Raw genomic sequence first — 17,263 nt, forward strand, 5'->3', positions numbered from 1 at the left:
GGGGGCAGTGGGAGAGGGGAGGAGAGTGGGGGGCAATGGGAGACAGGAGGAGAGTCAGGGAGAGCAGGGGGCAGTGGGAGAGGCATGAGACTAGGCATATTGCCCTAAGGCAGGCTGGATGCTTCCATGTGGGGCTCTTCGCCATCTTGATGGCAGATTTACAAAACAGTGAACACTCCCTGTGGTGTCCAGGGAAGCTGTGGAGGGCAGTGTGCCAGCAGGGTTTGGTGCAGATGCTCCTGGGAAGTCGCTGGCTGGGCAGCTGCTTGCAGAGGCCTCACAAGGTACAAGAACCAGGGGCAACCTCACTCAAAAGCAGCTGCTCGAAGGAGCATAGTTTCTGGCAGAATCTCTGCAGTGGCCAAGCCCCAGTTCTGGCTGCCTGCACCATCTGCCGTCTGAGGGTCACATTGTGAGGATTCATGTGGCACCATCTGAGGGTCATGTTGTGCTTTTTCCAGAATCACTGCTATATGTCCAGGTGTCATGCTGTGGATGTGTGTGGTACCATCTGAGGGTCGTGTTGTGTGAATCCATGTGGCATCATCTGAGAGTCATCTTGTGTGGATCTGTGTGACACTGTCCAAGGGTCATGTTGTCTGGATTTGTGTGGCACCATCTAAGTGTCATCTTGTGTGATGCCTTCTGAGGATCACATGCGGATCCATGTCATGCCATCTGAGGGTCATGAGGGTTACACTGTGTGGATCTGTGTGATGCCACCTGAGAGTATGTGGGTCACATTGCGTGGCTCTGTGCGGCACCATCTGAGGGTCACGTTGTGTGGATCCACGTGACACCATCTGAAGGTCACGTTGTGTGGATCCATGTGGCACCATCTGAGGGTCATCATGTGTGGATCTGTGTGGCACCATCTGAGGGTCAGGTTGTGTGGATCTGTGTGGCACCATCTGAGGGTCACATTGTGCTCTTTCCAGAATCATTGGTATATGTCCAGATGTCATCCTGTGAAGATCAGCAACCAGGGAAGGACTGCAGGTGAGGGTGTCAGTGAGGCTAGCAAGGGAGGAGTTACAAGGATGGGCTCCAGGTAGAAAGGGAGGTAAATAGTAAGAGTAGATCTGAATTCAGCAGGGAGCACACATAGTGGCCACTGTAGCACTGACAGCTGGTGGGGGGGACATGTCCAAACTGCCACAAGCACAACATGTAGCACGACATGCAGGGAGGAGTGTGCTGTGCTCGGCTAAGGTGCCAAGATGAGCCCTCAGGGGACCCAGGTGTGGAGATGAGCCCTCAGGGGACGCAAGTGCAGAGATGAGCCCTCAGGGGATGAAGGGGCTGAGATGAGCCCTCAGGGGATGAAGGGGCTGAGATGAGCCCTCAGGGGATGCAGGGGCTGAGATGAGCCCTCAGGGGACCCAGGTGCTGAGATGAGCCCTCAGGGGACCCAGGTGCAGAGATGAGCCCTCAGAAGATGCAGGTGCTGAGATGAGCCCTTAGAAGACGCAGGTGCTGAGATGAGCCCTCAGGGGATGAAGGGGCTGAGATGAGCCCTCAGGGGACCCAGGTGCGGAGTTGAGCCCTCAGGGGATGAAGGAGCTGAGATNGCCCTCAGGGGACCCAGGTGCGGAGTTGAGCCCTCAGGGGATGAAGGAGCTGAGATGAGCCCTCAGGGGATGAAGGGGCTGAGATGAGCCCTCAGAGGACGCAGGTGCTGAGATGAGCCCTCAGAAGATGCAGGGGCTGAGATGAGCCCTCAGAAGATGCAGTTGCTGAGATGAGCCCTCAGGGGATGAAGGGGCTGAGATGAGCCCTCAGAAGATGCAGTTGCTGAGATGAGCCCTCAGGGGATGCAGGGGCTGAGAGGAGCCCTCGGGAGACACAGGTGCTGAGATGAGTCCTCAGGGGATGAAGGTTCTGAGATGAGCTCTTAGGGGACCCTCCCTGGGTGTTGGATCCAGTACCAGGATGTTGGCACCACTGCCCAGGCTGCCACCCCTGCCAGGGCTCACTCACCCATCTTCCTGCTTCACCATCTTTCAAATGTTGGTTTTCCTTCAATCAAACCCACGTGGCTATGGGCAGCAGCTGCATCTCCACAAATTGGGAAAGAGGGAGCAGGCAGGGTGGGTGCCGTTTGGGAGCACACCGGAACCTGGCCAGCCCCCAGCAGGCTTCCTCTGATATCAGGTTCTTGCTGCAGGGGAGGAGCTGGAGGGAAGTCTCAAGGAGTCTGCCATATGCCACTGTGGGGCCTCCATCCCTAGAAACAGCTCGAGATGTGAGGCACATCCCAGGAGCTCACCTTCAGCTGGAGCAGTAGTTGAGGGCAAGGCCTGTTATTTTTGCCCCGTTGACTGGTGAGGAGAAGCCCACAGAGCCATCTTGTGCCTGCTGCAGGCCACACGGGTGGGAAGTCCAGACCCCAGCAGGGCTGACCCCGGAGCCATCCATCTGGGTCACTGCCCCAGGGCACCCTGGCCTCACGTAAACAAACGTCAGAACCAGGAAGTAAGAGGAGGGTCTGGGGTCACATCCAACTCTCCAAAGGACAGAATCCCAGTTGCCGGGGTGCCTGGTCTCAGTAACCCTCAGTGCGTCTGGGCCAAGGCAGAGCTCAGCTGACCTGTTCCTTGCAGGGCTGGAACCTTAGGCCGGAGACAGGAGGGGCTGCTGTAAATCTGGTGGCAGTGAGGGTGGGTAGGAACCCCCACCTCCCCCCCAGGAGCCAGAGCCAGGCAAAATTCTCATCATGGTGGGCCCTGGGCCCCAGGGAACAGACCCCTGGGAGTGTGGGCCTGGGAGGCCAGAGGGGTGGTGGGCAGACCCCAGAGTGCAAGGACTCACACCCCGACTTGCCAGCTGCACCTGCCCTGGATAGAGCGTCCCACAAACAAGCCTTAGTCAGAACCGGCTCATCCCACATCCCACCCACTGCTGTCTCTCGGGGAAGGGTGTAGGGGTGTCCTGCAGGGGGCTGAAGGCGGGAGAGGCTTCAGGAGTAGGAGAGCAGGGCAGGCTCAAGAGGTGTCCAGGAGGCCAAGGTGGTGGAGGGTGGCAGGTGTTGGATGGCAGGGGAGGTGCCCAGCAGGGCGGGGCCACCTGTGAGGCCTGTCTAGGTATGCGGGGCTGAGCACTGGGGGCACCAGCATCCTCAGCACTGAGGTGTGTGAAGCCAGGCTGGAGTCACAGGCATGGGCCTAGCTCTCACCGCCCAGCGGCCACGTCCCAGTGTCCAGCAGGGCCCCCGGGGCACCTCACACCTGGAGGGCAGCAGCCTCCTCAGAGCTTGGTGGCAACCCCGGTGGCATGGGCTTCAGGCCCACAGAGTAACAGCCTCCGTAGCCTCTCTCCTCTCTTGCCGCAGTGCCCTCACTTCAGCCCATTTGCTGACGAGCTCACTGACTACGAGACCAAGAATATCCTGGCCACGCCCATCATGAATGGCAAAGACCTTGTGGCAGTGATCATGGCGGTGAATAAGCTTGACGGCCCGTGTTTCACCAGCGAAGATGAAGACGTGAGTGCCGGGGGAGGGGGTGCGTCTGCCTCCTCTCGTGCCCATCTGCCCGCGTGTTCTGTACTGCCTGCCTGCCTGCCTGCCTGAGTGTTCTGTGCTGCCCACCTGCCCGCCCATCTGCCCGAGTGTTCTGTGCTGTCCGCCTGCCCGCCTGCCTGCCCATCTACCCGAGTGTTCTGTGCTGCCTGAGCGTTCTGTGCTACCCGCGTGCCCACCCGCCTGCCCATCTGCCCACCGGCCCACATGTTCTGTGCTGCGTGTCTGCTAGGCTTGGCTCCGCATGCTCACCTGCACGTTGCTGTGCTCCTGTGTGTCCGTGCAAACGTGTGTGTGTGTGTGTGTGTGTGTGTGTGTGTGAGAGAGAGAGAGAGAGAGAGAGAGAGAGACAGAGACAGAGACAGAGAGAGACAGAGACAGAGCTCGATGGGGTGCCTGCCTTGCATGACTGAGCTATTGTGTGCCAATCCATGTCTGTGCCTGCTGGGCACAGCTTCCTGGCGTTTCTGGGCAGCCTCAGGTAGGCACGTTTCTCCTGCCCATGGTCACGTGTCTGAAAACTGTAATTTTAACTCCAATTGTTGCAATTCCTGTTTCAGGTGTTCTCGAAGTACTTGAATTTTGCCACATTGAACCTGAAGATCTATCACCTGAGCTACCTCCACAACTGTGAGACACGCCGTGGCCAGGTACCCGCATGCTGAGCACGGCTCTGCCCAAGGGGGCCAGGCTCTCTCTGCCCGTCTCTGCCTGCACAGAGTTGGCGGTGACAGGTGGTGTTGGGCGTTGCTCACCTGGGCAGGTCCCAGGGTGGGCATGGCTCCAGGGAGAGGAGGGTGCATGATTTCTGTGGCTGTGCTGAGCTGCAATGGCCAGACCCTGTCTGTCACTTGCCTGCAACCTGGCCAGAGTGGGTGTGAGGCACCTGCAGACGGGGAAAGGGTCATCCTTCCTGGAAGCTGTCCCCAACCTCCTTGGGAGGAGCTGGCACAAGTGATAAGTGAGCAGCGGAGCAGAGGGCATGGGGGCGTGGCAGGAGGGGCTCCCGGCAGGTCCAGCCCTGGCTGAGATGCTGGGGAGGGAGGCCTGAGGACCTGATGGAGTCAGGTGTGCCAAGGTACGTGGGAAAACGCAGGGGGTGACCTCCAGGGCACGTGGTCCTCCCGTCTGAGACCTGGGCTCAGGGGAGACCTGGATGGACAGTGAGTGGGCTGGGGAGGGGGGCTGTATGTTGGGGCTGGGAAACCGTTCACACGGTGGCCTCGGGGCTGAGCCACAAAAAGTGGGAAAGATGACTGGCCGCCTCCTACCTTCCCCATGTCTTGTTCTGTCTGCAGTGGCTGCCTGGCCCTGACCGCCCCCTGCAAGCCTGTTGAACATGGGGAGAGGCTGAGGCCTTTATCTCAGCATCTGGAGGGAGGCTGGGTTTAGGGGCCTCCTCCTGGCTCCAGGGTTGCCTCAGGGGCGGTCGGGAAAGGCGGTCAGGGCCCCTCAGGCATCCAGCCATCCAACCAGGAGGACCGATGATAAAATCCCGGGGGGGGATGCCTCAGCCCCAATTCAGGCAGACCTCCCACAGGCCAGGGCCGTGGGAATCAGGGATCAGGGCAACTGCATCTGTGTAATTTATCTGGAATTCATTTGCATGAGACATTTGTCTCTTCCTCCCCATTTACTAATTTATTCAACCATCTATTTATCTCAGTCTGGACTTATGAGTATTGTGTGCTTAGATTACAATACTTACGAGTATTGTATGACATTGGGAGCTCTTTCACTTGGCTCCTGTGCCCTTTTTACATGACCCCATCACTGTGGGGTTTTGATTTGGGTTTTTTTGTTTTTGTTTTTTTTTGGAGATGGAGTCTCGCTCTGTTGCCTAGACTGGAGTGCAATGGGGCGATCTCAGCTCACTACAACCTCTGCCTCCCAGGTTCAAATGACTCTCCTCCCTCAGCCTTCTCAGTAGCTGGGAATACAGGCACACGCCACCACACCAGGCTAATTGTTGTATTTTTAGTAGAGGTGGGGTTTCACCATGTTGGCCAGGCTGGTCTTGAACTCCTGACCTCAGCTGATCCACCCACCTCGGCCTCCCAAAGTGCTAGTCTCCCTCAGTGCTGGAATTACAGGTGTGAGCCACCACATCCGGCCTGGCTTGGTTTTCAAATTCCTCATTCTTAGCACTACAGGATGCCCCGGGCTCATTGTGTATTTCCTTCCCTGGTCCTGCCCTCAGTCACTTCTCCAAGGAGCCCGGTTCCTTCTGCTGGAATGCAGTAACGGGAGCCATGGCCTGGGGGCTGGCTGTGCTGGTTGCAGGGGTCGCTGCTTCTGGGCCCTCTCAGCCAGCAGAGCAAGGGGCAGCTGTGCCCTGCCAGCCCTCACATGTCCCTTGCACATCCCTCGCGTGTGCACAGAGCTGCGAAGTTTCCTACACGTGGCAGCTGAGCTCGAGCTGATGGCTCCAGCCCTGGTCTGCTTGACAGCGTGGCTCAATCTTGCTTCTTCCTCTTGCTGATGCGTGAATTCCCACCCCAAAGAGGGATGCCTGGGAGCCAGCCTCCATCCATGCACTCAATTGTCTGAGTCCAGTGCTGGTGAACAGCCAAGTCAGGATTGTTCACCGCACCCCGTGGAGAACAGTGTTGCCAAGTAGAATATGGTGTTTGCTCTGTTCCTTCCCACCAGTGATGAGAGAGTTCCTGCTGCTTGGCACCCTCACCAGCACCTGCTGGAATTGTCATCTGATGGGTGTGTGGCAGCATCTCATTACTGTTATAATTTACAATCCCCTAATCACAGGTGATGTCACACATCTTTTCATTTACATATTTGCCATCTGTATGTCTTAATCTTTGGTGAGGTGTCTGTTCAGATCTTTGGCCCTCTTTGGGTTATTTGTTTTCTTATCATTTAGAGTTTTCATTTTTATTTTATTTATTTATTTATTGGAGACAGGATCTCACTCTGTCACCCAGGCTGGAGTGCAATGGGACAATCTTGGCTCACTGTGACCTCCACCTCCTAGGTTCAAGCAATTCTCTTGCCTGAGCCTCTCAAGTAGCTGGGATTACAGGTGCCCAACACCATGTCTGGATCATTTTTTTGTATTTTTAGTAGAGATGGGCTTTTGTCATGTCAGCCAGGCTGCCCTAGAACTCCTGACCTCAAAAGATCTGCCCGCCTTGGCCTCCCAAAGTGCTGAGATTACAGGTGCAAGCCACTGCACCCGACCAGAGTTTTTAAATATAGTTTCAAGACAAGTCCTTTATCAAATCTGTTTGTTTTGAGAGCTTCTTGCTGAATTAGGGTCCCAGTGCCCACACGGCTGGCAGCCTTGTCCCAGCAGGTAATGGAGGGGGCTGGGCCTGGTGTTTGCCCTGCACCTTTCACAGGCTCATCTTTCACCTGGTGGGCAGCCTAATGCCTAATTGTCCAACCCACAACAGTGCTCCTCACACTGGAAACCTGTTCATATCAGCAGGTGTCTGTGCTCCCGACCTATGGCTGCGTCTAGCCCAGGTGGTGCGTCCTGGCCATTGCTGTGGTACAGGCAGCCCAACACCCAGTGTCCCAGGGAAAAGCCAGCCTGGGGTAGCTCCCAGCTCTTCAGATGGAAGCATAGATTCACCCACCACTGTGATAGGAAACATGTTCAGAGATTTTTACTAGAGGTCCTGGGCAGGAAGGCATCATGATTCAGGAGGGCAGTTTTGCATTTTGGGGGGTGTTTTATTTTTCTTGGGGCAAGGTCTCACCCTGTTGCCCAGGCTGGAGTGCAGTGGTCCAATCATAGCTCACTGCAGCCTCAAACTCCCAGACTCAAGAGATCCTCCTGCCTCAGCCTTCCAAGCAGCTGGGACTACAGGTGTGCCCCACTACGCTTGGCTATTTTTTTTTTTTAGAGACAGAGTCTTGTTGTGTTGCCCAGGACAGCAGGAGGGCAGTTCTGTGATGTTTTTCTGGGGTCCACATTTCACAGGAGGCAGGAATGGCAAATCAGGCAGAGCAGGGGCTCTACAAGCAGCAAACATGAAGAGATAGAGACCCAGTCCCTCAAGTTCATGGGCGAATGTCTGAACGGCCTTTTCTAAAGGAAAGGGGGAGAGGTGGGGAGCCCAGGCTTCTGGGCAGGTGAGATACCTCTAAGGTCTTATGGCTGCCATTGGCTTGAGCCATTTAGGTGCAAAACTGGAAACTGTCCAGGGTGATTAAGCCCTGCTTCTGGAATGAGAAAGTTAAACTTGTATTCAAAAAGTGATGCTGAGGCCAGGTGCAGTGGCTCACATCTGTAATCCCAGCACTTTGGGAGGCCGAGGCAGGCAGATCACCTGAGGTCAGGAGTTTGAGACCAGCCTGACCAACGTGTTGAAACCCAGTCTCTACTAAAAATACAAAAAATAGCTGGGTGTGCTGGCATCTGTAATCCCAGCTACTGGGGAGGCTGAGGCAGAAGAATCACTTCAACCCGGGAGGCAGAGGTTGCAGTGAGCTGAGATCACACCACTGCACTCCAGCCTGGGCAAAAGAGTGACTCCGTCTCAAAAAATAATAATAATAATAAAGGAAAAGTGATTCTGAGGCCAGGAGCAGTGGCTTACCGCTATAGACCCAGCACTGTGGAAGCTGAGGTGGGAGGATCACTTGAGGCCAGGAATTTGAGACCAGCCTGGGCAATATAGTGAGACCCCATCTCTAAAAAAACAAGAAGAGTGATTTGCAAATATATTTTTTTTAACCAGGAAGTGACTTGTCTTTTAATTCACTTAACACTGTATTTTGCAAAATAGTTTTAGATTTTATTATAATAAAGTCCAATTGGCTGGGTGTGGTAGCTCATGCTTGTAATCCCAGCACTTTGGGAGGCCAAGGTGGGCTGATCACCTGAGGTCAGGAGTTTGAGACTAGCCTGGCCAAGATGGTGAAACCCCATCTCTACTAGAAAAAAAAAAAAATACAAAAATTAGCCAGGTGTGGTTGCAGGCACCTGTAATCTCAATTACTCAAGAGGCTGAGGCAGGAGAATTGCTTGAACCTGGGAGACGGAGGTTGCAGTGAGCTGAGATCACACCATTGCACTCCAGCCTGGATGACAGAGCAAGATTTTGTCTTGGAAAAAAAAAAAAAAGTCCAACTTACCATTTTTTTCCTTCAAGATTGTACTTTGTGCTGTATCTAAAAACTCATCACTAAACCCAAGGTGACCTTGATTTTCTCTCATTGTCTGCTAGAAGTCCTATAGATCTGTATTTAAATTAGGTGTGTGCTTCATGTTGTGAACGGTATAAGATGCATCTAGATTAATTTCTTTATTTCTTTTTTTTTTTTTTGGCTGTGGAAGTCCAGTTGATCCAGCACCATTTGTTGAAAAGGCTACCTTCTCTCCATTGTATTGCTTTTGCTCTTTTGTCAAAGATCAACTGACTCTATTGGTCTGAATCTGTTCCTGGGCTCTCTATTCTGTTCTGCTGATGTATGCATTCTTTCTTCCACAATACCAGACTTGATCTCTGTAGGTTTAGAGCAAGTCTTGAAGTTGGGAATGTCAGCTCTCTAATTGTCTTTCTCTTGCAGTATTGTGCTAGCTATCCTGCGTTTGTTGTCTTTCCACATAAACTTTAGAGGCAGTTTGTCAATATCCACAAAATAGCTTACTGGTATTGTAATTGAGACTGTATTGAATCTGTAGATCAGTGGCTCACACCTGTAATCCCAGCACTTTGGGAGGCGGAGGTGGGTAGATCACCTGAGGTCAGGCGTTCAAGACCAGCCTGGCCAACATGGTGAAACCTCATCTCTACCAAAAATACACAAAAAATTAGCCGGTTGTGGTAGCACAAACCAGTAGTCCCAGCTACTCAGGAAGCTGAGGCAGGAGAATTGCTTGAATCTGGGAGGTGGAGGTTGCAGTGAGCAGAGATCACACCATTTCACTCCAGACTGGCCAACAAGAGTGAAACTCTTGTCTCAAAAAAAAAAAAAAAATCTAGATCAAGTTGGGAAGAATTGCTGTCTTAGAAATAGTGTATCTTTCCATCAGCAAACACAGAATATCTCTTCATTTATTTAGATTTTTGATTTCTTTCATCAGAATTTTACAGCTTTTGCATATAGATCCATAATTTTATTAGATTTGTACCTAAGTAGTTTATTTTTTCCATGGTAATGTAGGTGATATTGGGTTCTTAATTTCAAATTCCAAATGCTATTGCTGTTATAAAGCAAAGCAATTGACCTCTGTATGTTAACTTTGTTTCCTGAGCAGAGAACAGGTGAGGGTGCAGTGATTAGCCCAGGAGCCTGGCCTGGCTGAGCAGGGGGTCCCTGAGTGCCAGAAGCCTCACCTTCTCCTTGGTCATGTCTAGGAGGCCCGCCAAGGACCGTCAGATCAACACTTTTAAACCGAGGTCTATTGGGCTGTGCAGTGGAGTCAGGCCACCCAGGGTCCAGGCTCCTGCAGGACCCATGAGGCTGTGACTGCAGGTCCACACACAGCCATCAGAGCCACGCTTTTAAACGAGGTCTGTTGCTGGGGGGTCCCTACAGCACCTGCCCTTCCCCACTGCTCCCCATCCACCCTGGTCCTCAGTGCACCAGGACCACAACTGCCCCAGGGTCCCTTTGCCAGGACACTGCCCAACCTCCCTGCACCGCCTTCCCCCGTCCCATGGCCCACCCTCTGCTCTGGTGGCCTGTGCACCTCACCTGTACTTTCCTTCCTTATGTGGGGCTTCCTGCCCCCAGATTAGAAAGTAAAATCCGGCCAGGTGCAGTGGCTCAGGCCTGTAATCCCAGCACTTTGGGAGGCCAATGCAGGTGGGTCACCTGAGTTCAGGAGTTCGAGACCAGCCTGGCCAACATGGCGAAACCCTGTCTGCTAAAAAATACAGCTTTGTTTCTGGGGAGGGCTCTCCTCCTGGCTAGCTGTGTTCCCCGCCCCATAAGCAAAATGCCTTGCTACGTTCATTACTACTTCCAGGAGTTTTTTACTGATTACTTGGTATTTTTACCTAGAAAATCATGTCCTCTGCAGGCAAAGATAATTTCATTTCTTCCTTCTCAATCTGTATACATTGCATTCCTTTTTCTTGTCTTGTTGCACTAGCTAGGACTTCGAGTACAATGTTGAATGTGAGTGGTGAGAGGAGGGAGACATCTTTGCCTTATTCCCAATCTCAGGAGAAAGCGTCCACTTTCTCACCATTAAGAATGACATTGCCCAGCACGGTGCCTCATGCCTGTAATCCCAGCAGTATGGGAGGCTGAGGCAGGCAGAGAGCTTGAGCCCAGGAGTTTGAGACCAGCCTGGGCAACACGGTGAAACACCATCTCCACAAAAAATGCAAAGAAAGTTATCTGGGCGTGGTGGTGTGTGCCAGCAATCCCAGCAATCGCCACTGCACTCCAACCGGGGCACAGACAGTCTCTCAAAAAAAGACAAACCCACAGCCAATATCATACTGAATGGGCAAAGCATTCCCTTTGAAATGTGGCACTAGACAAGGATGCCCCCTCTCACCACTCCTATTCAATATAGTACTGGAAGTTCTAGCCAGAGCAATCAGGCAAGAAAAAGAAATAAAGCGTATTCAATTAGGAAAGGAGGAAGTCAAATTATCTCTATTTGCAGACAACATGATTGTATATTCAGAAGACCTCATCATCTTAGCCCAAAATCTCCTGAAACTGATAAGCAAATTCAGTAAAGTCTCAGGATACAAAATCAATGTGCAAATATCACAAGCATTCCTATACACCAATAACAGACTTAAAGAGAGCCAAATCAAGAATGAACTGCTATTCACAATTGCTACAAAGAAAATAAAATACCTAGGAATACAACTAACAAGGAACGTAAACGACCTCTTCAAGGAGAACTACAAACCACTGCTCAACGAAATAAGAGAGGACACAAACAGATGGAGAAGCATTCCAAGCTCATGGTTAGGAAGAATCAATATCGTGAAAATGGCCATACTGCCCAAAGTAATTTACAGATTAAATGCTATCCCCATCAAGCTACCAATGACCTTCTTCACAGAACTGGAAAAAAAAACCTTAAACTTCATATGGAACCAAAAGAGAACCCACAGAGCCAAGTCAATTCTAAGCAAAAAGAACAAAGCGGGAGGCATCACACTACCTGACTTCAAAGTATACTACAAGGCTACAGTAATCAAAACAGCATGGTACTGGAACCAAAACAGAGATATAGACCAATGGAAAAGAACAGAGGCCTCAGAGGCAACACAACACATCTACAACCATCTGATCTTTGACAAACCTGACAAAAACAAGCAATGGGGAAAGGATTCCCTGTTTAATAAATGGTGTTGGGAAAACTGACTAACCATGTGCAGAAAGCAGAAATTGGACCCCTTCCTGACACCTTACACTAAAATTAACTACAGGAGGATTAAAGACTTAAACATAAGACCTAACACCATAAAAACCCTAAAAGAAAATCTAGGCAAAACCATTCAGGACACAGGCATAGGCAAGGACTTCATGACTAAAACACCAAAAGCATTGGCAACAAAAGCCAAAATAGACAAATGGACCTAATTAAATTCCACAGCTTCTGCACAGCAAAAGAAACAGTCATTCGAGTGAATCGGCAACAAACAGAATGGGGAAAAAGTTTTGCTATCTACCCATCTGACAAAGGGCTAATATCCAGAATCTACAAAGAACTAAAACAGATTTACAAGAGAAAAACAAGCCCATTCAAAAGTGGGCAAAGGATATGAACAGATACTTTACAAAAGAAGACGTATATGAGGCCAACAAACATATGAAAAAATGCTCATCACCACTAGTCATTAGAGAAATGCAAATCAAAACCACATTGAGATACCATCTCACACCAGTTATAATGGTGATCATTAAAAAATCTGGAGACAACAGATGCTGGTGAGGTTGTGGAGAAATAGGAACACTTTTACACTGTTGGTGGGAGTGTAAATTAGTTCAACCATTGTGGGAGACAGTGCGGCGATTCCTCAAGGACCTAGAAATAGAAATTCCATCTGACCCAGCAATCCCATTACTGGGTATATATCCAAAGGATTACAAATCATTCTATTATAAGGACACATGCACATGAATCTTCATTGCAGCACTGTTTACAATAGCAAAGACCTGGAACCAACTCAAATACCCATTGATGATAGACTCAACAGGGAAAATGTGGCACATATACGCCATGGAATATTATGCAGCCATCAAGAACGATGAGTTTGTATCCTTTGTAGGAACATGGATGAACTTGGAAACCATCATTCTCAGCAAACCGACATAAGAACAGAAAATCAAACACTGCATGTTCTCACTCATAGGCAGGTGTTGAACAATGAGAACACATGGACACAGGGAGGGGAGCATCACACATTGGGGTCTGCAGGGGGGAACTAGGGGAGGGTCAGCAGGGGGTGGAGAGTTGGGGAGGGGTAACATGGGGAGAAATGCCAGATATAGGTGATGGGGAGGAAGGCAGCAAACCACACTGCCATGTATGTACCTATGCAACAATCTTACATGTTCTTCACATGTACCCCAAAACCTAAAATGCAATAAAATATATATTTTTTTAAAAGTCAAAAAAGAGAATGCCATTAGCTCTAGGGTTTTTGTTGAATTTAAAAAATCTAATTGTAGAAGTTCCCTCTATTTCTAGTTTGCTAAGTGTTTTTGTTTTGTTTTGTTTTTTGACAGAGTCTCGCTCTGCTGCCCAGGCTGGAGAACAGTGGCATAATCCTAATGCACTGCAACCTCTGCCCCCAGGTTCAAGTGATTCTGCTGCTTCAGCCTCTTGAGTATCTGGGATTACGGGCAGCTGCCACCATGTCCAGCTAGTTTTTGTATTTTTAGTAGAGCCTGGGTTTTACTATGTTGGCCAGGCTGGTCTTGAACTCCTAACCTCAGGTGATGCATCCATGTCAGCCTCCCAAACTCGTGGGATTACAGGCATGAGCCACTGCACCCAGCCATGTTTTTATTCTGAGTGAGTGTAGGATTTGTTGAATATTTTTTCTGCATTGATTGATAACATCCTGTGTTTTTTTTCAAATTTTGTAGGAACTTTGCATACCTGTGATAAAAGACACCTGGTCATAGACTGTAATGATTATTTTCATACGTTGTTAGATTGACCTTACCATGTATTCTTAAGAATTTTTGCATCATATTCATGAGCTATATTGGCCTGTAGTTTTTCTTTCTTATAAGGTCTTTATCTGGTTTCGTTAATAAGGTAATTTTGACCTCATTGAATAAGAGTGTTCCCTCTGCTTCTACTTTTTGGAAGAGATTGTACTGAATTGACGAAAGTTTCCTAAATGTTTGGTCAGATTCACCAGTGAAACCATCAGGGACTGGTGCATTCTTTTTGGATGATTATTAATTATTGATTCAATTTTTTTAATACTCAGAGCACTCTTCAGATTCTTCTACTTCTCCTGGTGTGAGTCTTGATAGTTTGTGTCTTTCTAGTAATCAGTCTATTTCATCTAAGTTAAAATCAAATTTTGAGTCCAAGACTTGTCACAATATTTATTATTTATTTTCTTCTGCTTGCTTTGGGCTTAATTTGACCTTTTTTTTCTACTTTCTTAAGCTTTGAGTATTGATTTAGATCTTTCTTCTTTTTTAATATGTGCATTCAGTACTATAAATTTTCCTCCAAGCACTGCTTTCCCTGCACCTGACAAATTCTGATAGGTTGTCTATTTTTATTCTCATTCAGTTCAAAATCTTTTAAAAGGTCTCTTGGGACTCTGGCCCATCTGTTATTTAGAAGAGTGTTGTTAAATCCATTTTGAATTTTTCAGCTATATTTCTGTTATTGATTTCTAGTTTAATTGCACTGTGGTGTAAGAACATATTTTTCGGTTGCTTCAGCTGGCAATGGCAGCAGGAGCGGAGCTGGTGGGGCCTGTGCGACCGCCTGGGTTTGTGAAATGGCTGCTGACATTTCTGAATCCAGTGGGGCTGATTGCAAAGGAGACCCAGGGAACCGTGCCAAGTTAGATGCTGATTACCCACTTCAAGTCCTTTATTGTGGAGTCTGTTCATTACCAACAGAGTACTGTGAATATATGTCTGATGTTGCTAATTGCAGGCAATGGTTAGAGAAGAATTTTCCAAATGAATTTGCAAACCTTACTGTAGAAAATTCACCCAAACAAGAAACTGGAATTAGTGAGGGTCAAGGAACAGCAGGGGAAGAAGAGGAGAAGAAAAAACAGAAGAGAGGTAGAAGGAGTCAAATTAAACAAAAAAAGAAGACCTTACACGAAAGGTTACTATAGCCAACATTCCCAGAGCAAAAAAGAAACATGTGACAACAGTGTGTGGCCTTGCAACTTTTGAAATTGATCTTAAAGAAGCACAAAGATTTTTTGCTCAGAAATTCTTCTGTAGTGCCTCAGTAACAGGGGAGGATGAAATTATCATTCAGGGAGACTTTACAGATGACATAATTGATGTCATTCAGGAAAATGGCCAGAGGTAGGTGATGACAGTGTCGAAGATCTTGGAGAAGTGAAGTGAATTTGAAAATGTATCTGTGTTTAATGGCCTGAACTGAGAGTTGATATGGTCAAAGGGAGAGAGGCCTTTAAAAAAAAAATATATATATATATATATTAAAATATATATATATATATATATATATATATATACACACACACACACACACACATTTATTTATTTATTCTATGGTGAAACTGTAGACTGCCTTCGTCCTTGGCATTTTCACTGTTCTGTACAAGGCTGCTTGTTGTTTCTTGGTTTTTTTTTTTGTTTGTTTGTTTGGTTTTTTTTGAGATAGAGTCTCACTCTGTCACCAGGTGTCAGGCTGGAGTGCAGTGGCACAATTTCGGCTCACTGCAACCTCCACCTCCTGGGTTCAGGCAATTCTCCTGCCTCAGCCTCCTGAGTAACTGGGACTACAGGCACGCACCACCATGCCCAGCTAATTTTTGTATGTTTTTTTTTAATAGAGACGGGGTTTCACCATGTTGGTCAGGATGGTCTCGATCTCTTGACCTCATGATCCACCCACCTCGGCCTCCCAAAGTGCTGGGATTACAGGCTTGAGCCACCACGCCCGGCCACGGCTGCTTGTTTTTTTATTGCCAAAGTCAAATAAACAGGGGAGACTGTCATGCTCATACATGAATAGAATTTAGTCAAATAAAAAATTTTGGTCATTTGGTACTGACTTTCTCTTTCTTTCTCTCTCTTTTTTTTTTTTTTTTTTTGAGTTGGAGTCTCTTACTGTTGCGCAGCTGGAGTGCAGTGGCACAATCTCAGCTCACTACAACCTCCGCCTCCCAGGTTGAAGCGATCCTCCTGTCTCCACCTCCCAAGTAGCTGGAATTACAGGCGCCCACCACCACACCTGGCTAATTTTTCGTATTTTTAGTAGAGACAGGGTTTAACCGTGTTGGCCAGGCTGATCTCAAACTCCTGACTTCGTGATTTGCCTGTCTTGGCCTCCCAAAGGTCTGGGTGTGAGCCAGGTGCCCAGCCTGACTTTCTCTTTTTCTCTTTTTAACTTTATTTTTTGAAAAACCCAGTAGACTTTTTGTTGGGAGCATTTTTGTTGATTATTTTACGGATCTAAAGCTGGGTGATTTTTTCAAAAGAGTTTGAACTTGGCCTCCTCACCAGTAATATGTCTCCTTGCATCTTTGATGTGATAGTTTTGAGATGGGTGAGAATCTAATAGATTCGTGGTTGAATTTGCTTTGTCGTTACCAAGTCCACCCTGTGGGCACAATAACATACTGTTGGTAGGAGTTGTTCGAGCTATTCTGGAGATTATTTGGTAAAGTATACTAAAATCCTTAAAACCATGTGTGCGCACCGTTTGAATCAGTAAGCCACTTCTTTGACATTAGAAGACATTAGAAGAAATAATCAACCTTGCATAAAACTTATGGATGAAAGTATTCATCACAATATTATGTATAATAAAAAATTGCAAATGTTATAAAGGAACAATTGGAAAATGGTTAAAGAGGTGATGGTGCTTTGTATGGTAGAATATTATGCATATGTTTAAATAATCATATTTTCTAAGATTACTTGGAAACATGTTTGGTAATGTCAAGTGGGGGCATCCCAGGCATTTATTTTAGAAATTTATCATCATAATTTTAGACATTTATCATCATTGTTCTGAGTGGAAGGCCATTCAGAGAGGCTAGAGGTTCTTATTCTGCCTATAAATTATGTGAGTAAAATTCTGCTAACCAATTAAAAATGTGCACCCATGCTCAATATGTAGTCCTGGAAATAGCAATTGAAACATGTTTTCTCACAAGAGAAAAATGACAGTTTTAATGATGCATTAGATGAATTTAAACTCTAAGTCAGGTGCAGCAAATTGGAAAGACTTGTGGTGTTTTAAATTTCTGTGGACACTTTTAAGAAACTCAGAACCCATGAAACCATTTTTTATTGCCATGCAAATTACAACCTTGAATGAGTATTTTTTTAAAATAAAGTCTTAGAAAATATGTAATAAAGATGTGAAATTTTAAAATGAAAAAAACAAACATTTTTTGTTATTTTTATTTTCAAAATTCTGTTAAGATATGTTTTATGGCCGGGCGTGGTGGCTCAAGCCTGTAATCCCAGCACTTTGGGAGGCCGAGGCGGGCGGATCACGAGGTCAAGAGATCGAGACCATCCTGGTCAACATGGTGAAACCCCGTCTCTACTAAAAATACAGAAAATTAGCTGGGCATCGTAGTGCATGCCTGTAATCCC

General features: G+C 48.0%; 1 protein-coding gene and 1 pseudogene across 2 annotated transcripts in view; both read left to right on the plus strand.

Moving 5' to 3' along the window:
- The window catches only part of PDE6B (phosphodiesterase 6B), a 60,418-nt gene that overhangs the window by 7,956 nt on the left and 35,199 nt on the right, over nucleotides 1–17,263 (plus strand). For both annotated transcript variants that reach the window (XM_017538931.2, XM_037742157.1), the window contains exons 2-3: nucleotides 3,332–3,484; nucleotides 4,081–4,170. In XM_017538931.2, the coding sequence (XP_017394420.2) occupies nucleotides 3,332–3,484; nucleotides 4,081–4,170 (243 nt within the window). The remainder of the gene's footprint in view (nucleotides 1–3,331; nucleotides 3,485–4,080; nucleotides 4,171–17,263) is intronic.
- LOC108311535 lies at nucleotides 14,380–15,106 on the plus strand (annotated as a pseudogene).

Source organism: Cebus imitator, unplaced genomic scaffold (assembly GCF_001604975.1).
Source record: "Cebus imitator isolate Cc_AM_T3 unplaced genomic scaffold, Cebus_imitator-1.0 Scaffold117, whole genome shotgun sequence".
In the NCBI taxonomy this organism is placed as follows: Eukaryota; Metazoa; Chordata; class Mammalia; order Primates; family Cebidae; genus Cebus; species Cebus imitator.